Here is a 27,307-nt window from a genome sequence, read left to right as displayed (position 1 = left end):
ACTGACCTACACTACTGATTCTCACGCAATCTACACGCCAATCTACCACTCAGCTCTGCAGAGGAAGAAAAAAATAAAGGGGGGGGGGGGGGGGAAGCTGATTCCAGCAGAGGCATTTAAAAAACTGAACATGTAAGCATTCTTGAGAGAGAGAGAGAGAGAGAGAGAGAGAGAGAGAGAGAGAGAGAGAGAGAGAGAGAGAGAGAGAGAGTCTGCATGGTGAATATTGCGTAAGACTGCAGCAGCATCACGTATGCAAAAACGGGCTTCTGATATTTTTTTGCTTTTTAATTAATGGCAGGTTTTAAAAGTGCGCTCTAATCACACCAGAAGGATTCGAGCGCGAGCGCAGTGTGGATGCCACGAGACGTCCATTCGCCACGAGACGTCCCTTCTCCAGCGACTTCCCGCTCACTCCTCTGTGCTTTTTATAGGCTGAGGAATTACAGCCATCACCTTAGCAACAATGCACACGTGGGCGGGTTTTGTGTGTAGTTCAATACACTGAGAGAAAGATCTTGTGGAAGAGCAAGAGTAGGAAGACGAGGAAGAAGAAGAAGAAACTAAAATCACTATCCATCCATCTTCTCTACACACACACACACACACTCACACACACACACACACACACACACACACACACACACACACACACAGTGCTAGATAGTAAAACACACAGAGCATAGGTGGACTTCATGCAGCATACCGGCCTTTTAATGTGGATTATAAAGCGCTCAGAAACATGTTTATTTGAGAGAATAAATTTTTTTTTTATCTTAAGACTTTCCTGACTCTTTTATACCCTTCATACTTCAGTAATTACAGAATTACACACAATCCTGATCGTGTGTGCGGGCGCACGTGACAATGGTACATAATGTTAATTAATGTCTCATTTATTGGTCTCTGTAACTTCGAACGTGAGCAAAAACATGCACATCCAAGCACTAAGGAATTTCCTCTCGTTTTTTACTGAATAAATCGATCCCATTTCAAAATTTCTAATTTGCAAGATGTATTACAAGCTAGAGAAAAAAGGCGAGACATTCTCCAGCGCTACTCTCAGCATTTCAGGAAAATCCCTTATTTACACACACAGGCAGGCTATGACCTGAACATGGTGTCCTTAGAGTGATGCCCCTAGTCAGATCCAAGTGTATAGATATTTTGTTGGAGTCACCCATAAACATCTGAACTGTGACATTTATTTTAAACAGTATGAAGTTTTTGTAATGGAATTGGTGACAATAAGCATGACTGAGATGACCCTGCAGAGGCTAATGGAACTGAGAGATACATAAGTGTGTGTAATATAAGCTGAGACTGAACTCAGCACTGTGAGTGTAAAACCAAGTGCTTCCTGTCCTTCCATCAATCTGATTCTTCAGTGTTGAGTGAAGCAGTGGCGCAACATTCAGTTCAAACACACACACACCTCCCATTCTCCAACACAAGCAGAAAAACAAATAATAATAATAATAATAATAATAATAATAATAATAATAATAATAATACAATGTGGTAAGAATCAGCCTCTATTGCTTTTATCTATATATATATATATATATAAAGCTCAAATACCACTGACTTACTCACTCACTCATCACGAAATCTCAAAAACCACTAAACGGATTGCAATGAAATTTGGAACATACCTTCCTCTTGGGTCTTGGGTGCTCACTAAGAAAGGGTTTTGAAAAATTCGGCCTGGATCGCGGCTAACTCGAAAAAAACGCGATTTCTCCTGCATTGTAAATTCTTCGAAATAACATTACGGATCCTAATGAAACTTAGTACATTGTTTCTTATTACATGTTAGATGCACGATAAAAATTAATTTCAAAGTAGTTTGCCCTGTATCAGTACTACAAAGGGGTAGTACGTTATTTGTTGACATTACATTCTGATCTCTGATCATACAGTCCTGCTCAGTGCTTACTGCTTATTGCCATATTGCTTAGCGTTCTGCCTTCCGTAGCGAAGCACGGGTACTTTCAGCTAGTAGATTATAAAAAGTATAGAGTTGTGTGGACACCTGGGCATTTGTTTGGTATGTGCTTTTTTGAACATCACATTCCAGATTTAGTCCCCATTTGTGGTTATAATAACTCCACTCTTCTGAGAAGATGTTCCACTAGAGTTTAGAGTTCGCTTGTGGAGATTTGTGTGAGATTCATTCAGTCACATGAGTGTTAGTAAAATCAGCTACTGTTGTAGGTGAGGTGAGGAGGCCTGGGGTGCAGTCAGAGATGTAAAGTCAAGATTCAGAGCTCTATAGTAAGAGATCTTCCACTTCAAGTGAAGCATAGCTTCAGGTGCACATTTTAGTAACAGTTTGAAGGACCACGTACATCTGGAAATCATAGCAGATCATAGCATCACAGGGCAACATAAGGATTAGTTTCAGAGAAGTTTCCTGCAGCTAAAATAAAACTGCAGAGCGACATTCCGATTCAGATCCCAAGCTTCTCTACACCACTTCATCTTTATTTAGATTATGTGGTTGCACAGTTTTTTGTGGGTTGATTACACAGCTTTCTCGGCCGGCTGTAGTTTGTAAAAGCTAAAGTACACACATGAAAGTTGTGCTGATCATGTGCATGTTTGACTAGTGAAACTCCAGCAAACACAGAGGAAGCACACGGCTTAGAAGCAACAACACACACACACACACACACTATAAAAACCCACAATTCAGTGTGTTGTGAGTTCAGAGCTGCTTAAGATGTTCATTAAGTTTAGGATTAAGTTTCCATTGCCTGTTCTGCTGCTCACTAAATGTTTTTTGTTTTTCCCCCTCACTATTCTGTGAAATCAGAAGTGCCTATAATATAAAAAAAATACCATTTAATGAAGCTCTTGTCCTGCATCTGTACGATTAACCATTGCACTGCTGCAGACAGATGTGATAAGTACATGAATGAACATGCAGGTGCTTCAATTACAGTGACGAGAATAAAGGTGAGATGGTATACAGAAGAGATTCAAAATCTATATGAAACACAAAGATGTGACTGCAGTGTGCAGATGTTAGCAGATGGAGGTTCCTGCTCGAAATCTGGTGACTGAATCGTCCAATATGCAAACGATCCGTGCCACTTCCTGGACCTTCTGCTTCAGAGACAAATCGCTCATCAGGGAAAAAAGAAATGTAACAGCAATCTTCCTGAGAAGAGCAGGAACCTTTCTTTTAATGATCTCTTCATACGGTCATCAAATCTTTTGCATGGAATCTCTACAACGATAACATGAGTGAGAACGCTGCTAATGCTGTTGCTCCTCAGTGCTCACGTTTTTCTTTATGAGCGCGTTATGCCATGTTAAATCTTCGAGCGTAAAAAAACAGATGATCCTGTTCAGAATAAATCGACAACTGTTTTGCACCGCTCACACACCCACAGGCAAAAAAAAGGCCAAGCAGAGAAAAAGCCAACACCTACGTACCGGTGCACTTCCATTTTTGATGATGCGGTGCATCTTTCATTCAGGATGAAGCCAGACAACTTGCAGTGTGTCGGAGGCTGGAGCTGCATGGTCTCACCCCCACTCAGAAGCCCCAGCGATGCGGATTCAGTCCTGATCACACTCGCCTATTCATCGCCTTCGCCTGCTCACAACGCCTCGCTGATTCATTATTTAGAGACAGGCGCGAGTCAATGATGCTTCTCCATGCCGCTCGCGTACACAGTGCCACATTTCAGTGTGTCAGATGGTAACCTGGCAACAGGCATTTGAGCGCTCGCAGTTATTAAGGACGATCACGTCGGGGAGAAGATGAAAAAACGTTACACCTTGTTAGAGCTACTCAACTAAGCAGGTTGCATTTTAATCTAGAAAAAAAAGCAAATAAAATAAATCTCCAACCCTCCCCGCCTCCCTCTCTTTCTCCTTCCTTTGCTGTTTTTCCTCCACCCCTGCTCTTCTCAGCAGTCCCTCTTGCATGAACAGTGAATTATCTCCACAGCAATGCATTTTCTTTTACAGTCACTGGAGTACAGCATTCAGTCCAGCAGGATTACACTGACCACTCAAATAATAATAATAATAATGATAAATCTATAAACATTTGAGCTCATGAGTTATGAAGTGCCTTAGCCTGGGAGCTACTCATCAGCAGCCTCTAAATACAGCATAGCTGAAAGAATGAGGGAATGAGGGAATGAGCAGAGACAAACTGCACACTGCCGTTTAGCTTTTACCTACACCTGTGCAGTGATCAGTGGATTTCCCTGCTGGTTGGTTTAAGCTCCAGAGTGAAAAACTGCCTTTGGCTGACCTGCATATTTACATTCTCCCGGTGATTGATGCACTCCAGGGTTAGGTTATTGAGCATGCTGTACAGTATTATATAATGTGGACAGCCCTAAATATGACTAAAACCCAATGTAGCAATGGGAGAACCACAAGAGAAGATTTACAGTAACATTACTAAGTTGTAGACAAACAAATTATAAAGGACCCAACATAAGAGCCATCTGCAGACTGGTCCAAACCGAGCTCTGACATACCTTGCTAGTGATCCTTAAAGAACCTATTGAGCTTAATGATAGGAAGATAATAGGAAGTGTGGGAGATCATGGTGAGCAGCGCACATGGTAAAAAGGCGGATGATGGCAGTATCTCCTCTACTCCAAACTCCGAATCGCAGTGGCATCATGGCCAGCTCAGGTTTCCTCCCTTATAAATTAAGGTCTTGGCACAAAGGAAGTAAAAAGCAGCACCAAGTACATGCTAACTAATAGTAAAAAGTCAAACATAACTATGGGTTTTTTATCCATGAGGGCAAGTAAGGTGAATAGACAGAAACCAGCAGTGCTGATTTAAATAATGGATAAGGGCGTCTGCTAAATGCCACAAATGTAAATGCAAATGTATGTAATTACTAAAATCAATCATAATATTCTTATATATATATATATATATATATATATATATATATATATATATATATATATATATATATATATTAAACGTATTTATTTAAACACACACACACAGACACAGTGCAACCTCGATACGTTCTATGACCCAGTCACAAGTAACAAAAAATGGCGAGGTTTTTGACTCTCCTTTTGATGGTTCCTTTTTCAAGGGGAATTGTACATGTACTGTAAACTCAATTGAGAATTACTTGTCATAAATGTTTTATGTATTATTTTAAATGAATAATACAGTGATAAAATCGTTTTTCAAACCTTGTCATTTTTTAGTAAAAACTCTGATATGTTACAAAATGTATTTGTGTGTGTACAGTACAGACCAAAAGTTTGGACACACCTTCTCATTCAAAGAGTTTTCTTTATTTTCATGACTATGAAAATTGTAGAGTCACACTGAAGGCATCAAGGGCTATTTGACCAAGAAGGAGAGTGATGGGGTGCTGCGCCAGATGACCTGGCCTCCACAGTCACCGGACCTGAACCCAATCGAGATGTTTTAGGGGTGAGCTGGACCGCAGAGTAAAGGCAAAAGGGCCAACAAGTGCCAAGAATCTCTCAGGAACTCCTTCAAGACTGTTGGAAGACCATTTCAGGTGACTACCTCTTGAAGCTCATCAAGAGAATGCCAAGAGTGTGCAAAGCAGTAATCAAAGCAAAAGGTGGCTACTTTGAAGAACCTAGAATATGACATTTTTTAGTTGTTTCACACTTTTTTGTTTCACACTTTGTTTTTATGTATATAATTCCATATAATTCCACGTGTTAATTCATAGTTTTGATGCCTTCAGTGTGAATCTACAATTTTCAGTCTTGAAAATAAAGAAAACTCTTTGAATGAGAAGGTGTGTCCAAACTTTTGGTCTGTACTGTATGTATATGTATGTGTGTGTGTGCTACGAGGAAATTGCCAAGCAGCTTGGTGAAAAAAGATCCACTGTTGGAGCAATCATTAGAAAATGGAAGAAGCTAAACATGACTGTCAATCTCCCTCGGACTGGGGCTCCATGCAAGATCTCACCTCGTGGGGTCTCAATGATCCTAAGGAAGGTGAGAAATCAGCCCAGAACTACACGGGAGGAGCTGGTCAATGACCTGAAAAGAGCTGTGACCACTGTTTCCAAGGTTACTGTTGGTAATACACTAAGACGTCATGGCTTGAAATCATGCATGGCATGGAAGGTTCCCCTGCTTAAACCAGCACATGCCCAGGCACTTCTTAAGTTTGCCAATGACCATTTGGATGATCCAGAGGAGTCATGGGAGAAGAGCATGTGGTCAGATGAGACCAAAATAGAACTTTTGGGTCATAATTCCACTAAACGTGTTTGGAGGAAGAATGATGAGTACCATCCCAAGAACACCATCCCTACTGTGAAGCATGGGGGTGGTAGCATCATGCTTTGGGGGTGTTTTTCTGCACATGGGACAGGGCAACTGCACTGTATTAAGGAGAGGATGACCGGGGCCATGTATTGCAAGATTTTGGGGAACAACCTCCTTCACTCAGTTAGAGCATTGAAGATGGGTCGAGGCTGGGTCTTCCAACATGACAATGACCCGAAGCACACAGCCAGGATAACCAAGGAGTGGCTCTGTAAGAAGCATATCAAGGTTCTGGCGTGGCCTAGCCAGTCTCCAGACCTAAACCCAATAGAGAATCTTTAGAGGGAGCTCAAACTCCGTGTTTCTCAGCGACAGGCCAGAAGCCTGACTGATCTAGAGAAGATCTGTGTGGAGGAGTGGGCCAAAATCCCTCCTGCAGTGTGTGCAAACCTGGTGAAAAACTACAGGAAACGTTTGACCTCTGTAATTGCAAACAAAGGCTACTGTACCAAATATTAACATTGACTTTCTCAGGTGTTCAAATACTTATTTGCAGCTGTATCATACAAATAAATAGTTTAAAAATCATACATTGTGATTTCTGGAGCAGGTTATTTGTTGGTACCTCAAATAATAAAAACTACAGCAGGGGGCAGACTTCCAAGCAGTGTTCGGGACTCAGACACAGTCACACTTTTAAGTCTGGTTTCTCCTAAGGTTTCTTCCTCATACCATTTCAGGGAGTTTTTCATCACCACTGTTTTGCTTGATTAGTATAATATAATAAACTTAAAGAAACTATTTTATAAATCTAAAATGTATATTTATAATCATTTATTTATGTAAAGCTACTTTAGTACATTTTCCATTGTTAAAATGTTATACAAATGGGTCAACTTAAAAAACAAATACATTAGAAAGCATTATTTTTTTTTAATCAGGTGAAAACTCAACTCTACAAAGCGAGGCAAAAAAACTACAGATGTATAGAAGAGTACTGTCCTGCAGGTGTGTGTGTGTGTGTGTGTGTTTTATCCATTCCTCCTAAGTGTTTGGTCTGTCAGTATGTGGTATGTAACAGGATGCGAGGCAGAGAGAAAAACCTGATTTGCTACCAAGCATAAGTATTTAGTGTTTCAGCAAATTCGGCTATGGCAGTGGCGAACTGCTACACTGAACAGATGTGTTTCTCTTCAGAGATTGGGATATTTTTAAAGTGCTCATATAGTTCTGTGTGCTACAAATAGGCTCTAGCAGCTGAACCTAGCAGTAGAGTTTAAAACACGGTTTTATTAGACTATCACAAACGTTTTCTTGTTAACTTTACAGCCTGGAATTGCAGAACTGTGAACATTTAATCCTTAAGAATTATTTTCTTTTTTTTTTAAAGAAACTGACATTAGACAGCACGCATTAGTTTAAGTGAAAATGTATGCATGACCTCGTCACTATGCAGCGCAGGAAGTTATCTAAAGATAATTATTTTGTAGGACTTGTGGTCATGTGCAAGTTGCTCATTATCATTAGTAGGTCACATGATTGTAGCATGTAGATGTGGAGGCTATTCATGTGCTAGGGACTTCCCTAATAGTCCCCAGCGTTATTACTTTGGGGTTCAGCAGGTTTTTTAAGACAGCATATTGTCAGACATGAAGGGATAAAAATAAACTGTCTGAAAAAAATGACATGCAAATAATTTGAATAAAAGTGAATTTCCAGCTACTCATGAGAAACTAATCCAGTTCAAGCAGAAGCAATGCATCCATACAGACTGAATACATTACACTTAGACTTTTCATGAAATCAACTTCTGCTGAAAGTGTGCTCACAGGAGGTCCTCAATTTCATGTAGCCAACTTTATTTAAAGTCAGAGTTTTCTGTTTCATCATGCTATTAATCCCTTCAGATTAATTGATTGACAGACTGATCATGTAACAGAACAGCTGATTCTTTGACTGCTGTCGACTTACGCATCACGTGTCATCACTGTGAACCTCCACCTGTGGAGAGAACGTCTTCCTGGCTCCTGAAAGTCTTCTTGAGTCTGTAAGCGAGCTGTGTTCAATCAACAGTCAGAATGCTCTGTGAGGCTCCTACAGCGGTCTCTAGGCTTCCTGGGTGAACCCCACCCTTCCAAGCTAAATCTGAACGCTTGTCCGGCCCCTAAAGAATGTCCTCTCATCCCCGGAATAAACCTGCTGACCAAAAAGCTTCATGAGCTCACTTCATGTTTTATGGCTCTCAGAAAGCCTGTTAGTGTAGCTCGTCCACTTCCCAAATGACGAAGAGTCATGCAGTTCACACACACCCACACACACACACACACACAGATTAAACTCTGCTTTTTACCCGTGTTTTCACTGGGCAGTGCTTTACTCCAGAAAACACATGCTGTCTGAAGGATTTACATTGTATCACTACATTGTATTACATTGTATTAATCCATCTGGGATGAACCACAAGGCAACAAAGCAGTGATACTGACTCAAGAAATAAATCCCTTCGTATGATTTACGGCATATAGTTCAAAACAAAGTGTCTGATTTTCCAAAGTTTGCATTTGTTAGTTAAGCAGTGTTGCTACAATAACGCAGCATTTAAAAATAAATTGAAATAAAGAAACTGGCATTTTGTGCATGCAGCTAAACCATTTCAACTCTTCCATTAAAATGACATGACAATCAAATCACAGACCTCAAAGAAACACCGAAACACTCTCAAAGCATCCTCTGAAAAGCTACACTACGATCAGAAAGAATTACATAAGAGTGAGCAAAAAATGACAATTCGATGGACTCAAACCCGAATTGTTCTAGCACCAAGAGCAACATTTAAACAACAATCGTCTTTTATTCCAACAGGACTGAAGCTCAGGAGTCATCAGTAAGCTTGTAGATGTTTTGACAAATCAACCAATCCACAGGTCATACAGCTTGCCCCAGTTCGATTTGGGGTTAGTACATGGGATATGCATGCATGGCTTGAGGCCAGAACCAGGGCCAGGAAAAATAAATAAATAAAATAAATAAATAAATAAATACCAATCTGTTACCTCATCCATAATCCAACTCCATAAGCCTAATCTTTTAATGGCATGTTGATAATGTGCAGCCAGCAACCAAAATCTAAAATAAAAATCTCTTATCCTTAAGTTGCTGTAAGAGTCCAGGATGAGGTCCACGAGTTTGCTGGGAACATGATGTTCTGAGGGTGAGCACAATGAGATTGTGAGGTATGGCTCCATACGCAATAGAAAGGTCCAACCATAACACAGTAAGGTCTCCTCTACCTTCACAAGCATCCCTACGAGTTGTGTAATCACTCCTGTGTGCTCCAAACAGCCAGGAACTCACAGGAATACCACCCTTCTGCACAAAGGTATCAATATAGTTATTCTTCAGAAGGAACTCGATTAGTCATTGTGACCCGATCGCTCGGAGATTGTTGATGTCGGAGTTGCTGGCATCGCTTATACACAATGTATGGAACGCCACTAGGCCCTTGAGTAGGAGGCTGATCTGGCTCTTTTCACCACCTCCTAAACCTCTGTCCAGCTGTGTATCATAGGAAACTCCCTCATAGTAAACTCAAATGTAAGTGATTGTGGGCTTATGAGGGCTGCGTGTGGCTCCAGTCCCGGGTTTCTATCTGCATTGCCTAAAGTGTTGCAGAAAAAAAAAGGTGTTTACTTCCTCAAATAAACACAAAAGTTTACCACTGCGCTTGTCACCTAATAGCTTCTTAGTCAAGGAGAATGGGTTAGAAATAAACTGAGCATGCTCTTTCCTTAATATTATACCTAATATTACCAAAACTCTCGGCTGCATAGCTAACAATTTCCACCATCATGGCCTTAGGCCCGGCTGTCCAATCAACCCTTAGCTGTAGCTTTTAGGATCTCACTCACATCAGTGTCGAACTACAACCACAAGGTTAGGCTTTTGCCTAAAGGCCATTCGATCTGCTTCTTTAGGACTATTATGTAGGGATTGTGGGACTCAACTGCATGGAGGGTTTGGGCTCTGTGGGGTAAAACCTGGCAGGTCCCCGCCTGTGTCTCACCAGAATCAAAACTTGTACGCTGCAGTATGTTCTCCTGCTCTGTGCATTTCATCCTCGCTTTATGTATCTTTAGGCCATGCTGATTCTTACATACTTTTCCACAGATACATTTTTCTCTCGTCTTCGAATTTCCATTAGCATAAGTCTATACCATTAAAGCCATCCTGTTGGGGATCTCATCCCCCTCCCCCTCTTGGGCTCCCCTGGGGGTATTTTCATTTATCCTTAATATACCATTTCAAGAAGGAATTTTAAATTTGATGACTAGCAGGTTTTTAAAAAGTTGAGACAGGGCCATGTTTACGACTGTGTAGCATCATGCCTTCTGTCCGTATACAACTGGGAAATAAGGAGACCAGTTGCTGAAGTTTAGGGAGAAGAACGTTGTCCTATATGTACAGGATTGTAGCTGCTTAACAGTTCTGAGTCTCCTTTGTTGTGCTTTTCGTGTCATGAAGCGGCAAACGTTTTTTCAAAAAGGTGGAATGTCTAGACTGCAGGCAGGCCAGTTCAGCACCTTCTTCTACTAAAAAGTCATGCTATTGTCATAAATGCAGTATGCAGTTAGCATTGTTTAGGGACATGAACACTATATGTATTTATAGCGCATATAAAAAACGTCAGTGTGTTAGTCTAGAAAAGGTCAGATCGGGTCTGGTGCAGAATTCCAGGGCAGGATTGTTTTGGACATCTTTTTAGGAACGTATTTAACTTCATTCCATCGAAAATGGGCCAAAGACGTAAAACATGTGCTTTATTATTCAAATTCCTTCTTTTGTGTGGATTTAAATAAAAGGCAGCGTGTTTTATGGCACTGCCTGAGCGACGTCACGCCCATTCACATCGTGTTAGCTCTCCTGATAACATGTGCAATAAACGCAAATGGGAGGGAAGACTGAAACACAGCTGGAAGTTCATAATAGACAAATGCAGCAGCACTAGAACGTTAATCACTTTTTTATTCTATAGATCACAGTAGCTCATTAACACGTGTGCATTTTAATGACAGTGATTCCACTGTTACACTCAAGCTAGCCAAAAAAAACCCCCCAAAAAACAGAGGGATACTTTTGCACATTCTTACACCTCCATTTCAAACTCCAGTGATGTTCCCATTCTCTTTTCTGAGCTAATCAGGTCCACATGGAGGTGAAATGAAGCTTTAGTACCAAACATGGCAATAACAGTGTGATGAGTCATGCTCCCAAGTTAAGCTGCTTCAACCCCTCAGATGTTCCCACTTTCCCTTTTCCCTTCACTCTCTCTCCCCCCCTTCTTTTTCTCTCCATATCCCCTTCTTTTTTCTTTATCCCCTTATTTGTATTTTTATATTCCTCTTTTTATATTCTCTTCCTTTCTGTCTTTTATTTCCTTCTATCTCTATATCACCTTCTCTCTTTCTCTCCCCTTCTATCTCTATATCACCATATCTCTTTCTCCCCCTTCTCTCTCTCCCTCTCTCTAATATATATATCTCCCATTCTGTCTATATACTCTTCTCTTGCTCTCTATCTACCCATTTCATCACTCTCTCCTGCTTTCATCTTTCTCACCCCTTTCTCTCTCTTCCTCTTTCTCTCTCCCCCGTTCTTTCTCCCTTTCTCTATCCCCTTCTCTTTTTCTCCCTTGTCTGTCTTTCTCACTCTATCCCTTTCTCTCTCCCCTTTTCCCCCTCAGTGTTTTAAGTAACTTGGCACTGCAGACTCTCACTCTGTGCACAATCGTGGATGTTCTCATGTCTCCACATTCCATCGCAGCCCCTCCTGAGGAGAGACTTCGGTTCACCGCAGCCATGAATTGAACAAGCCGCTTTCCATATTAGAGCTCAGGAAAAGCTGCATTCTTTCACCCTTCATCAGCCTCAGGGAGAACCAGGGTTTTTTATATATAATTTTTTTTACTTCTTGGTCCCAAAACCAGGCATCCAAATATTATTGAACATACAATAACACACAAAGAAGAAGAAAAGAACATACTATATATGGCCAAAAGTATTGGGGGACATATGTGTTTTTTCCTCAAAGCACAAAGTTGGAGGCACACAATCGTATAAGGCATCTTTGGATTATTACATTTTCCCTATACTTAAACTAGGAAACCCAAACCTGTTCCAGCATGACAAGACCCCTGTGCACAATGAAGATATGTCTTACATGGGTTGGAGTGGAAGATCTTGAGTGGCCTGCTATAAAGCGTTGAACACCCTTATGATGAACTGGAAAGCTCAATGCACCTTAGTCCCCCTCAAAGAGCATCGATATCTGAAAACACTTGTGCGTCCAAAGGAACAAACATTTTACAAACACACTTCAAAATCTAGTGGAACATCTTCCCAGATGAGTGAAGGTATTTATAACAGCACATTTGAATTGAATATGTTCAAAAAGCGCATGCCAGTCTTCTGCTCATGTGACCTCAATCTTTTGTCTGTATAGTGTAGGTCGCTGTAGTTTTAAGCTGGTCATTAAAAAAATGTCATTTGATTCACATGCATTTTTTGATCAACTGTAATTTATTACATAGACCCTGTAACTGAAGAAACAATGACACCAATGTGGTGGAGTTCTGGCATTTAAAAGTGTCACTGATTGAACAACATACAAGCATGCAGGAAAGATCTCCATCCAGGAAGATTGTACAATAAACACACACACACACACACACACACACACACATATACACACATACATATACACACATACATACATACACACACATGGCTAGTCTACTTCCCAAGGTGGATTTGGGTTTAAATCAGCACCTCTTAACTCTCTGGAACACACATTTTTAAAATGCCCATGGACAAAATGGAGTGGTATGTTAGACGCGCTTTACTCCAACCTGCTCCGTTTAAGGTTAAAATGCACCATTGGAGATGACCACAAGGAGGCAAAGTGCCATCAGCTCAGGGATACAGCACCACTGACCCAGCTGACAGTGTTTATGTATTTAAAGCAGGCAGGCAGCCATGGAGCCTTTGTTACAAAACAGTAGCCAGCAGAGGCCTTGTGGCCTGAGAGCGGCTGTGTCTGGAACACACTGCAGTATTCCCTGGAGTTAGAGGGGGTAGGGGACAAACTTCTCAACTGCTCCATTTTATTACACCTGCAATCAGATCTCCCAGGACACATGTAAAATCCAGGTGTGAACCTGGTATTATCAACACTGCCTCTGAAAATGTTAGAAGTATGAAAAACATTCTAAATCTGAGTCTGAGGGCTTGGAAATGAAATGGATTTCAGCCTCGTCCCGGGAACTCGCATAAAACCAGACTTGGAGGACCCAAAAGTTCAAGCTGAGGTATAGTGAGAGCTGAAAGCATTGTGTGAAAGAAGACTAGCAGTGGAGTTTTGATTGTGTTAGAGATGTCAAAGATGAAATGGAGACTGTGGAAATTTGTGCGGCAGAGCCGCAATCAAAGTGAAGAACCAAAGTCGCCTGACAGAAAATAAACTTAAAATATAATTGTGTAATAGGTTCATTGGAAGCAGATCAGCTCTACATAACTCAATGCACACTAAAGGAGACCTGCAGTATGACCTAGTGATGTTAGTCAGGTTCTGCAGGACAAACAGTATTGGGCACGTCTTTAACACACAAAGCCACCAAAAAGGCTAAACCTAAGAGACATTTATCAACACTACACCCGGAGTAGTTCTGGGTCATTTTAATAAGTTTCTGGAGTAAAGAGCTCAGTATTTATAAAAGGAGATTTTACACTTTGACTCTGCTACAGCCATCAATGTAGGTCACCATGTTAAGTCCCTTAATCGTAGGGCTATAATCTCTGCACGGGTATTTCAGATAAACCAACAAATGCTATGCTGCTTTTTTGGATTCCCGGGCAGTATTGTGGATTCTAAACATTATCACACAACAGTGCCACAAAACCAGGCACCAGCACCTGGTAGCACTCACCAAACGGCTTCCAAACACTGTGGTGTTTTATGCTTAAAAAAAAGAACAATCCTAAGAATCTGTCAGTGATCTTCTTGTGTAGAACGCACAGAATGATCATGATGCCTATTCCTGGTATTCTTAGGGCCCTGATTGGGCAGGAACAGAATTAAAAAAAAAATGTTTTGAATGTATTGAACGTCTTTGGATTTATCTACTTAACAATGACAGCTAAAAAAAATAAAACAAGATATGATCAGAGACCGTCAGAGTCCTTGATTTTCCAATGATCGCTTGGTGTACAGTGCTTTATAAAGGTAGATTTTTTGGGCAGAGATCACTGTATACTATCATTGTATTATTATTATGGCACTTTTGAGGCAGTTGCAAAATGGGTTTTGTAAAGCTTTTGTACTCTTGTATATAAAGAAAACTACTTAAAAAAGAGACAGAATTGTAGAGTAAATGAATGAGAAAGAGAGCGAGTGTGTGTAAATGAGAGAGAAAATGAATGAGAGAGAAATAGCGAGTAAATAAATGAGAGAGAGAGAGGGAGAGAAAGAGAGAGAGAGAAAATGAAAGAGAGAAAGAGAGACACAGAGTAAATGAATGAATGAAAGAATGAATGAGAGAGGGAGAGAGAGAGAGGGAGAGAGAGAGAGAGAGAGAGAGAGAGAGAGAAAATGAAAGAGAGAAAGAGAGACACAAAGTAAATGAATGAATGAGAAAGAGAGAGAGACACACACACACACACACACACACACACACACAGCAGGAGCAGGAGCTTTGTTGACATTCTGAAGGTGCAGGAATCATGCAGTATGTGGTGAGCAGAAGTGTTTAGTATGCAATCAACTGAGCAGGGAGGTGAAAAGGACTTTACTGCACTGCTGTTTCCCTGTCCAAATAAAAAAACTCTACAAAAACAGAAAAAGCATGTGCACAAATACAAAACCCGTATTCCTAAAAAGTTGGGACACTGTGTAAATTGTAAATAAAACAGAATGCAATGAATTGCACATTTCATAAAACAAGGAATAAGGTCATTTCCAATTCATTGGCTGCAACAGGTCAAGTACGGATGAGTCAACAGAAAAAAGAAGCTGGAGAAATCGCTGTGCCCAAGGGACAAGGAAAAAAACAATACTGGATGCTTGTGATCCTCAGCCTCTCAGACTGTAGTGCATTAAAACCATGATTCTGTGATGGAATCACTGCATGGGCTTAGAAATCATTGTCTGTAAACATAATTCACCGTTTCATCCACAAATGCTAGTTTAATCTCTAACATGCAAAGAAGCCCATCCATCCATCCATCCATCCATCTTCTCCCGCTTATCCGATGCCGGGTCGCGGGGGCAGCAGTCTAAGCAAAGATGCCCAGACTTCCCTCTCCCTAGACACTTCTTCCAGCTCTTCCGGGGGGACACCAAGGCGTTCCCAGGCCAGCCGGGAGACATAGTCTCTCCAGCGTGTCCTAGGTCTTCCCCGGGGTCTCCTCCCAGTGGGACGCGCCCGGAACACCTTCCCAGGAAGGCGTCCAGGAGGCATCCGGAACAGATGCCCGAGCCACCTCAGCTGACCCCTCTCGATGTGGAGGAGCAGCGGATCTACTCCGAGCTCCTCCCGAGTGACTAAGCTTCTCACCCTATCTCTAAGGGATCGCCCAGCCACCCTGCGGAGGAAGCACATTTCGGCCGCCTGTATCCGGGATCTTGTCCTTTCGGTCATGACCCAGAGCTCATGACCATAGGTGAGAGTAGGAACGTAGATTGACCGGTAAATCGAAAGTTTCGCCTTGCGGCTCAGCTCCTTCTTCACCACGACAGACCGGTACATCGACCGCATTACTGCAGAAGCTGCACCGATCCGTCTGTCAATCTCCCGTTCCACCCTTCCCTCACTCGTGAACAAAACCCCAAGATACTTAAACTCCTCCACTTGCGGCAGGAACTCCCCACCAACCTGAAGTGGGCAAGCCACCCTTTTCCGACTGAGGACCATGGCCTCGGATTTGGAGGTGCTGATTCTCATCCCAGCCGCTTCACACTCGGCTGCAAACCGTCCCAGTGCATGCTGAAGGTCCTGGTCTGATGAAGCCCACACGACAACATCATCTGCAAAGAGCAAAGACGAAATCGTGTCGTCACCAAACCGGACACCCTCCGACCCCTGGCTGCGCCTAGAAATTCTGTCCATAAAAATTATGAACAGAACCGGTGACAAAGGGCAGCCCTGCCGGAGTCCAACATGCACCGGGAACAAGTCTGACTTACTGCCGGCAATGCGAACCAAGCTCCTGCTTCGGTCATACAGGGACCGGACAGCCCTTAGTAAAGGGCCCCCGACCCCATACTCCCGGAGCACCCTCCACAGGCCGCCGCGAGGGACACAGTCGAATGCCTTTTCCAAATCCACAAAGCACATGTGGACTGGTTGGGCAAACTCCCATGAACCCTCCAGCACCCTGTAGAGGGTATAGAGCTGGTCCAGTGTTCCACGGCCTGGACGAAAACCACATTGTTCCTCCTGAATCCGAGGTTCTACTATCGGCCGTATTCTCCTCTCCAGTACCCTGGCATAGACTTTCCCAGGTAGGCTGAGAAGTGTGATCCCCCTATAGTTGGAACACACCCTCCGGTCCCCCTTCTTAAAAAGAGGGACCACCACCCCGGTCTGCCATTCCAGAGGCACTGTCCCCGACCGCCACGCGATGCTGCAGAGGCGTGTCAGCCAAGACAGCCCCACAACATCCAGAGACTTGAGGTACTCAGGGCGGATCTCATCCACCCCCGGTGCCCTGCCACCGAGGAGTTTCTTTACTACCTCGGTGACTTCAGCTTGGGTGATGGACGAGTCCGCCTCTGAGCCCTCAGCCTCTGCTTCCTCAATGGAAGACGTGACGGCGGGATTGAGGAGATCCTCGAAGTATTCCTTCCACCGTCCAACGACATCCCCAGTTGAAGTCAACAGCTCCCCACCTCTACTGTAAACAGCATTGGTGGGGCACTGCTTTCCCCTCCTGAGGCGCCGGACGGTTTGCCAGAATCTCTTCGAGGCCAGCCGATAGTCCTTCTCCATGGCCTCACCGAGCTCCTCCCAGGCCCGAGTTTTTGCCTCGATAACCACCCGGGCTGCAGTTCGCTTGGCCTGCCGGTACCCGTCAGCTGCCTCAGGAGTCCCACAAGCCAACCAGGCCAGGTAGGACTCCTTCTTCAGCTTGACGGCATCCCTTACTTCCGGTTTCCACCACCGGGTTCGGGGATTGCCGCCTCGACAGGCACCGGAGACCTTACTGCCACAGCTCCGAGCGGCCGCTTCGACAATGGAGGTGGAGAACATGGTCCACTCGGACTCAATATCTCCGGCCTCCCTCGGGATCTGGTCAAAGCTCTGCCGGAGGTGGGAGTTGAAGATCTCTCTGACAGGAGGCTCGGCCAAACGTTCCCAGCAGACCCTCACAGTACGCTTGGGTCTGCCGAGTCTGTCCAGCTTCCTCCCCCGCCATCGGATCCAACTCACCACCAGGTGGTGATCAGTTGACAGCTCCGCCCCTCTCTTTACCCGAGTGTCCAAGACATACGGCCGCAGGTCAGATGAAACGACCACAAAGTCGATCATCGACCTGCGGCCTAGGGTGTCCTGGTGCCACGTGTACTGATGGACACCCTTATGCTTGAACATGGTGTTCGTTATGGACAAACTGTAACTAGCACAGAAGTCCAATAACTGAACACCGCTCGGGTTCAGATCAGGGGGGCCGTTCCTCCCAATCACATGCAAAGAAGCCATATGAGAAAATGATCTAAAAACACCATCGCCTTCTCTGGGCCAAAGCGGAAAATGTTTAAATAATTTTGGAAACCATGAACGCCACGTCGTCCAGTCTAAAAAAGAGAGGGACCATCAATATCCTACATCTCTGATGGGGTGCATTAGTGTCTATGAAATGTCCCGCTTGCACATCTGGAAAAGCACCATCAATGCTGTGAAGTATTTTCAGCATAAACAGTATATATAAGTTTATTCATGTTTTAAAGCAACATATACCTCCATTGAAACAACAACATTTTGCAATTTCCATCAAATCGAAAATTACCTTATTTTTATCCCTTAAAAAAAATGTCCTCAGATTCAACAATTATGTTTTCTATGTTGTATTACAAAAAAAAGTGTTTAGATTTGCAAATATTTTACACAGAATTTTTTTTTTATTAAAACCCAATATCACAGCAATTAAATTAATATTTTGATTAAATAAAAACATTAGGATGTTGTTTCCAAAGATATCACAAAAGAATGTGATCACATAACCAGTGTATTCACTCTATATATTAATATTTTGTGTTTCTCCCTGTTAGTGTGTCTGGGTTCTTTCACCTCCCAAAAACCATGCTAGTAGATGGACAGGGCTCACAAAATTGCTGCTAGGTGTGAACAAGTGTGTGTGTCCTTGTTTGGACACTGGAGACGCTGATAGTGTTTACTGACACTCACCGGTTTAACTCCCCCCAAGTCCCCCTACACACACACACACACACACACACACACACACACACACACACACACACACACACACACACACACACACACACACACACACACACACACACACACACACACACACACACACACACACACACACACCTAAAATGAACAAGTGTGCATTTAGGCTCGACAGGACAAGGACAGCTGAAATATTAAATGACCTTTTGTTTCAGGTCCGTACTGAAAAGTAACCAACATATGGTACATTTCACTCCTATGCTGATGTCTTAAGATAAAGATCAACGATAAAATCGATTTTATGTACGATTTGTTACATCACTTCCTCAACCATTAATATCCAATTACAATCTAATTCAATTAAATCTGAAGATAAGAGTTCTTCACCCAGCATTTAAGCAGTCTAAACTAGAACTAGAATAGAACAAAATCTATTCTATAAATTATATTCTACCTATAGTTCAGATACATAATATATACAAATGTTTGTGGACACCTAAGCGTGAGATTGGTATGTGCTTTTGGCACATCCCATTCCACATTTAGTCCCTATTTGCTATTATAACTCCACTCTTCTGGTAAAATGTTCCACTGTATTTCCAATGTATTTTGTAGAGATTTGTGCTCATTCAGAGTCAAGGGCATGAGTAAGCAGGGTCAGTTACTTCTGCAGGTAAGGCGAAGAATCCTGGGGTGCAGTCAACGTTTACATTTATCCCAAAGGGTTCAGTAGGGTTGAGCTCTGCAGCAGGCTACTTAAGATCTTTCTGTCCAACCCATGTAAACTAATCCAAATCGGAAACAGGTTTTAGGTCTCCTAGATCAAGTGAAGAAAATCTGTAATGCTAGCACATACAAAAACAACAGTTCAGGGAAAAACACATATGGCTGAAAAAAACAGGTGTCCCAATACTTTTGTCTAAATAGTGTATAGACTTGTAAAGTTTTAACCAGATGACTGGTGCATAACAAAAGCCCCACTACTATTTTTTTATAGTGCACTAACCAACACAATTCTAGAGAAGGGTCAGAAAGCCGTGTTTAACCAAAACAAAACATAAACCAGAGTGTAGAATAAAGACGTGTGTGTGTGTGTGTGTGTGTGTGTGTGTTGGGGGCAGTGAACGCAGGGCAGCTGTTCATCACAGATGGGATCACAGAGACCACCTGTTCCAGACTTGCACTGGTAAGAGATGGAGCAGGATGATCCAAAGAGGAGCAGAAATAAAAGAGGGGGAGGAGACTGGGGTGTTTGGCAAAAAGAAGAAAAGTATGAGGAAGGAGCACAAGTGAAAATCTGAAAAAGACTAAAAAGGCTCAATTCTGTTTTAGACACTGGTGAAGGCAGATCAGGGTCTTGGCTGAGATTCTAAACCAGAGCAGAAACTCAGAGACGTGTAGCTCTGCGAGGCATCAACAAGGCATTAACAGACACTCTAGCCCAAAAGTGGCGCACAATCTGGTGGCCGGTGATGTTTCCCGAAAGCCCATTCCATACATTCCAACAGGGAGATTATCGGAACTGCCACAAAGGTCACTGAACGTTTAAGGTATAAAAATCAATGTAGTGTGGTGAAAGGGTCCTTTCTAAGGCATCTTGTAGACTCCATGCAGACAAACAGCTGCTTGATTCTCCTGAATAAGCTGCATGAAAGAAAAAAAATGGTGAAAAACACCAGCAGAGACAAAAGGCAAGTTTCCACAGCTGAAACCTTTTCAGGCTTGTTTTATATCACAGGCAGTGTGGCATGACGAGCAACAGAGAACTGTTTCCATGAGCCTTTTGTATCTTCTCATAGAGAAACACAGGAGTGTAATACATGCTTTAGGTGGCACGCTGCATTTATGTTAACATCACGCATGCAACAAAAACAAAGCTCTCTCCATGCTCACTGTGACTTCAATAAAACCTGCCATGTTATTGTAATACACAAGCTGCAAAACGTATTTGTCTGTGTGACAAATGCAACACCTACAATAAATCTTCCTGTCTTTCTGGGTTTTTCCCGGTATCTCTTAGTCTTCATCTCAATTTTAAAGTCCAACACTTGCTCCAGTGCATAGATGTGACAGAGAAGTCCTGACCAGCGCTCATTTATTCACTTGTAACCGTTTCACACCATTTCGAGCGTCTGTTCTAGTTTTTATGATTTCTGTGACCTTTTCCTAGACTTGATCTGTGATGAACTAATGTGACCTTGATGGCTTCCTGACCTCAAATTTGGACTGTTAGATACACCTTTATATATCTTTATGGAGAGGGAAACAAAAATCTATAGCATGAAAAAAACAAACAAACAAACAAAAAAAAAAAACACCGTGTTGCCATCGCAAACTAGCCATGAAAACAAATAAGCCATGGGCCTCGTGGCTTCATCCTTCAATCGTTCCTACCATGGAATTAGAAAACTGAAGAATGTTCCTTTCCTAAACTCTGCAAACAATTCTTGTCTCTACCTATTAAAAATTGTTGAAAGGCAATCTTTTGTAACGGTATACAATGAGCCATATTGGCACATGGGGGCATAACGATCCATATCCTCCTTCATGCAACCCCACGCACTGCCCTTCAGCTCCCTAGCAACGTGCACGTGAGAAAAGAAAGCGTATTCCTGTACAGCGTGAAAGGAGGTTAGGTGGTGTATAAGGAAGCACGTGCAGCTCTGCGCACTTGCAGGAAAAGATGCAGGGTGACAGTGACACATGCACCGCTTTTACATCCGCTGCTGTGTACCCCACCTAGAGAAAGAAGACCAGAGCTTCACTGACGCACGTTATACAGTATATATTTAGAGATGATTCCACTAAACTTCCTCTCAGCCATGGCAGGAGAAACACAATAACCCGTAATGAGTCCAGAACAAGTTCTGTAATGACGGCCCACACGGCATCAGCTGCAAGAAGTGATCAGTTTTAAAATATCAGGCACAGATACGCTGCAGCAGCTCACCACTCGCATACACTTCAACAGACAAGCGGCAGTTCCTTCACTGACAGGGACACAATATTCACCCTGCACCTGATTGGCTATTGTCTGAAAGGCTCAACGCTGAGCTAAAGAGAACTGATGATCTGATGAATCATGACTAGAGGAAGCTCACTAGCTGACTCGGCAGGATCCCAGGTTGAGGTGGTTTCTTTTACAGGGTTGCGGATGCTGACCTTGGGCTTGCTAATAAACAGACGAATAAATTCACTCGTGTGCTTTCTGTTCCCATGTTTCTATGTTCCAGCACAGAGTGGTAGTAACGTGACCCAACCTATGGTGAGCTAGTTTTCTATTTCAAAGCAATAATAGAGATTAAGGGAACTGAACAAGGACACAGTTAAATGATTTTCCTATAATAAAGTTTGTAATAAACAGTACTATGTTCTTGCTTAATCAACTCCTGATATACTGAATAAATAATTCCTTTGTGGACTCACAGCAATCAGCTGCACTTCCCTCAAAGCCATTACACTTTTGCTCATGTGCCACAAACAAGACAGTGGTCTGGAAGTGGAATTAACTCAACACAGGGCAGGTACATGTGCTCTGTGTCTGAAGTGGCCAAATGTGAAGCATTTACTTCTCACAGCGCACAGCAACAGAAATCCAATAAAGCCTGAAATCTCATTTTATCTTATCTTCTGTATGCCTTAAAGCCGCCGTGATGTCGTCAGATGGGTGTTAGTGAATTTAAGGTGACCTCACACGTCTTTTAGAACCTGGAGTCAGTTACAGTTAAAATGTCACCATTTCTTACTAGCAGAATGAAGCTGCAGAAAAGAAATTAAGAATAAAGACCAACATCATCAGCAGGTTCATATTCAACAGTACATTAATCCTTAGTCTTTTAAACACTTTCTGCTTTTAAATTTGCATTTCATATGCAAACTGGTTTAGCTGTCTATAGGAGGTCAAAAAGCTGAAAATCAAACAATTAAATCAATGGAACAAAAATATAAATTTTTCCCCCAAAAGGCTTAGTGGCTTCCAAAATTCCTCAGTGGAAGACGTTAGTTTAATTTGTCACAGGTGCACTTTTCAACGATTTCAAAATTTAAACGATCATCCAAAAGTCACATCCAAGTGTGTGAATGTAATTGTTTTGCTTTATCATGATGGAGTGTCAGGTATGGAGTGTAGACTAATTTGGGAAAATTAATATATAACATTTAAATTAATTACTATATAGCATATAACAAAGCTGCAGCATAACAGAACATAAAAAGAAATGGAGGGGCGTGAATACTTTTCGCATGCACTGTGTATTTAGAAACTACTGAAATAGGTTTAAAAAAAAAAAAAAAAAAAAAAAAAAGATGTTTGTGCGTCTATGTCATCAGAAATGAGAAGCAAAACTGCAGCAAGAGAGAGAAAGAGAGAGTGAAGTTATCAGAAGACACTAACAGCTATAAAGAAAATTAGACTCGGTCAGCACAGACCTGGTTGTCAGTCAAGCTGTAACAACACTGTAAGGTAATCACCTTTTTCGCTTCACAGACATTCAATTCCTTCTTACATGAAGGCATCTTCCTCACCATGACTTTCATAAAGGAGTCTCAGAGTTTAAGAAACATTGGCTGGCCATCGGAAAATAATCTGGCCCCAACAGCTAACCACAGAGCTGAAGAAATATTCCATGCAGTATTTATCCAGTCTCACAAACAAGCAGCTAGAAACAAACATTAAAAGAAGAAAAAAAGAATTTTTTCATATCTGCTGAAAATCAAAATGCTGCAAACAAAACCTCACCATTTAACACTCGCACGAGAAGCCTGGGGTCAAGTTTAAAACTGAAAATGAATTTGATCAAATTTTAATAGGTGATGAAACTTAAAAGACATGACCCACATTGTACAACGTGATGAAAGCATGGCTGAGGAAAATCTTCCTGGTGTGAAGTGTGAGGACGTTCAAGAATCCCATAGAAGTTATTGACCCTATTGTGTTTAATCTTATAGCCTCTAGAACACTACGCTTAGCTTTTCTGTCGATTTACAAACACACTTGTATACAACACTGTCTTGCTATCGATTAAGTTCACCTTGATTATAACATTGAGGAGTGACTTTACTTTTTTTGTCACTTCTTAACAGCTTATGAACATTTTAACTAAAAAGTCACTTTATTGCTAGTAGTATGTGGAGGAATTGTAGGAGTCAATAGCTCTGAGGATATAGGAACCACGACACAGGAAAGTCCATTATTACGCACTTTTTGGCGACGACGGTGAGGGGGTCGAACTTTCATGACTCTCTGGTGTTTTCTTATCATTCAGGTCAGTGGTGTCTCGGCTGCATCCAGTCATGCTTCACAAATCATTCAGTGTTCAGTTGCCTCGTGTGTACAGTGGATTGTGTGTAGGTGGAAGGGTGGAGTGATCATTGAATATACTATTACAAAGAGAAGACACAAATATGAATAGGAAGAAAATATTGAGGAATACTTCTGACCTACTTTTCTCAATTATAAAGCATTTATTATAAACCAAACCAAAAAAAATAAACCAATCAGAAAGCAGAATCCAATATTTGCCTTATTTAGAAAGCAGTAACAACCTTCAGACGAAAACATTCAAAGCACAACAGGCAAACCTTGCAGCAAAACAAAAAAAATTATTTTTGTACAGGTCAATAGCACTCAGTGATAAAGTGAAAAACCGCACAAGGTCATTCAGTGAGTCAATGAACCAGTCAGTGATTCAGAACATCAGTCAGTCAGTCGGTGTATCTGCCTGTCTCTCTGCCTGTCGAAGCCAGAAAATATGGGCAATAGAACAGTTTTCCACATTGCCTCATTCCATTTTAAATGAGCTTTGGTCCGAAGAAGACGGAAGCGTTTGTAGATCATGTTCACATGGCTGCTTCATTGAATAATAGAGATTTAACATTTAATTTAATTTGTGATTGACACGACAAACTGTGTTCACAGACCATGATTTCTGGAGGTGTTTAAACCCATGCAGGATTTTCCATCATATAATCATGCCCGTTTTTAACAGTTCAGTAAAAGGGCATAAGGATCACAAAGCATCCAGTATTGTTTTGGTCCTTGTTCCTTTGGGCACAGAGATTTCTCCAGATTTCCAGAACCTTTTGATGATATTATGTACTGTAGATGATATTCAAAGTCTTTACAATTTAATGTTAAGGAACATTATTCTGAAATAGTTTGACAATTTGTAGATGCAGATTGGTGAAGCTCCACCTATGTTTACTGCTGAGAGACTCTCTAAAATACTCTTTTTATACCCAATCATGTTATTGATTGTTGCCAATTAACCTCATCAGCTGCAAAATGTCCTTCGAGCTGTTTCGTTTTAGTAACACTTACTTTTTCAGCCCTTTGTTGCTTAAAACACCCTGATGCAGATTTAACCCAGTGAACACTGAGAATTAACATGTCTTTGGAGTAGGTTTCTCAAAACACAACTATTTTTTACCAACAGTCAACAATGCATGTATTTTAACTGATCAAAGCGAGCGCCATGCGATCGGTCTTCAGGGTATTTTTTGAGAATTTAAGTTAATGAGAACAGGTTTGTGCTGAACCAGTCCGACTGCATTTTGCACACGTTAACCTTTTTCTGTTTATACTGTTTGCCCAACAAAGGGTGTCTTATTAACTGTAATCTGGCCCATCTTTTAAATAAGCATTTGTTTCCATTGTCAAAGTGTGAAAACACTGAAAATCTAAACAACATGGAGACTTCTGTCCATTTCTTTATGACCAGTAACAGCAACATCACAACAGGAAGCGTTGAAACATACGCTAACATCAAATAATTACACTGCATTACCAGGAGAACAAAATATGCTGAACTCAAAACTTTTCACTTACAAATGGGGTTTATGATGTTACCCAACACTGCTACGTGTTACACTTTCCCCCTAAACACTTCTCTGTGAAACTCTGTCCTCAAGTCTGAATCATGAGTCAGACTTAACATTCAACTCAACAAAATGGCAAACTGTATCTCTGGTGTTACAGCAGGTGAGCTGGTGTTTCTGTGTGTACTAATTCCAGCACAAACATATACAGTCACAAACCTTACATCTGTTACACTTCACACAGACATACAGCATTATCAAGACATTAAAATGGGACACACTTGCCTCATCTTCAATCTCGGGTCAGACTGGTCTGCTTGAGTATTGCTGAGTAACAGCTGTGCTAGCTGTGTGTGTGTGTGTGTTTTAATGTATCTGTTGAACTCCTCCTTTTGTCTGTAAGCTTTCCCACTGGGTCAGGGCCACACCATTTGGTAATGCTGACAAAAGGCTCAACAAAACTTCTATCCAGAAACTCCACATTAATGTGATGAGGTGTGTGTGTGTGTGTGTGCCTCTACACACTCTGCTCTTTGTGTTAGCCCATTGTTCCACTGTGTGTGACCTGGAACATGTGTGTGGAGTAAAAAAATCCAAACAGACCACTACAGTCTCATACAAACCAACACACTGGCACTTTCACAGCACACACACTCAGGTCACAAAGTTAACGCTACGATGAAGTGAACGGGTAGGTTAAGTGTGAAATTTCAGTGCATGATTACTGTAGCGACACCATTATCACACCAGCAGATCACCACCAACATCTTCACCATCATCTCCACCACTAACACAATCTCCACCATCATCTAACCAACACCATATCAGAACCACCACCACTACAGCAGCAGATAAAAGCTCAGCGCGTCTATACGTGTGTGTGTGGGTAAGTAAGTAAGTAAACGCGCAAAGCTGAATCACACTCCGTTCCTGCCTCCGTTAAATCCCACACATGTATCCCACATTTGGGGACTGACAGCCGCTCAGCTGCACGGGGTTTCTCCTTACCTCATGCTGATGGTCTCCTCTGCTGATCGTGTAGATGTTCACCAAGTCGGAGTCCCGGCGTGATTTTCCGTCGCGAGTTTGGGAGAAGTTCGCACTTGGACTGGTCCGAGAGAATCAATGAGACGCGAGAGTGCAACCAAAAAATTAAAAAGAAAACTCATCAAAACCCCACACCGATCTACATGACATAAATGAATATCAGAGCAGCCCGAATGTATTAACGCCGATAACGTGGGGGTGGGGTTTAATGTTGCTTTTATTGTAAGGATCAATGCCACGGAAAGCGGCGGCGAGACGCCGCTGGACTGCCCCCTCGCGCACCTCCGGGCCTGACGCAAGGCTTTTTTTTTTTTTTTTTTGGAGAAGGGGGGTTGGGGCGGTGCTACGTACAATACGTAGGAGACGCACCGAAGCACTAACCACGCCCACCAAATCCTAGAATTACAAGTGAGTAGAAAGTGCTGTTGTTCGGACGCCACAGTGTGGACAGTTTCTTATTTGAGTTTCTTATTTCTTGATTAGTTATTATTTGAAAGGAAATGTAGTATATTGACTCAGTCACTTGTGATAAGGGGTAGCTCAGTGGTTAAAGAAGTTATGAAGGACTTCTGATCAAAAGGTCATGAGTTCAAATCCCACCATTGTTAAAATGCCACTTAATCCTCAACTGGTCAACAGTATGAATAAGATCATTGTAAATTGCTCTGGATAAGGGTGTCTACCAAATGCTGTAAATGTTGCCAATCAAATGCAT

The 27,307-nt window shown here is 42.0% G+C and overlaps 1 protein-coding gene across 4 annotated transcripts in view; it reads right to left on the bottom strand.

Annotated features, from left to right (window-relative positions):
- enah (ENAH actin regulator) overlaps positions 1-26,900 on the bottom strand; it is a 71,344-nt gene extending 44,444 nt beyond the window's left edge. Inside the window, exon 1 of one of the 4 annotated variants that reach the window (XM_083563048.1) lies at positions 26,554-26,900. In XM_083563048.1, the coding sequence (XP_083419174.1) occupies positions 26,554-26,558 (5 nt within the window). In that variant the 5' untranslated portion in view covers positions 26,559-26,900. Of the gene's footprint in view, positions 1-3,444; positions 3,969-8,234; positions 8,508-25,826; positions 25,923-26,553 lie in introns of those variants that run through there. The other 3 variants (XM_083563049.1, XM_083563047.1, XM_083563050.1) reach the window with 3 other exon arrangements.
- Positions 26,901-27,307: the final 407 nt, after the last annotated feature.

Source organism: Silurus aristotelis (assembly GCF_946808225.1).
Source record: "Silurus aristotelis genome assembly, chromosome: 15".
NCBI lineage: Eukaryota > Metazoa > Chordata > Actinopteri > Siluriformes > Siluridae > Silurus > Silurus aristotelis.
This window is presented reverse-complemented; position numbering and strand designations above follow the sequence as displayed.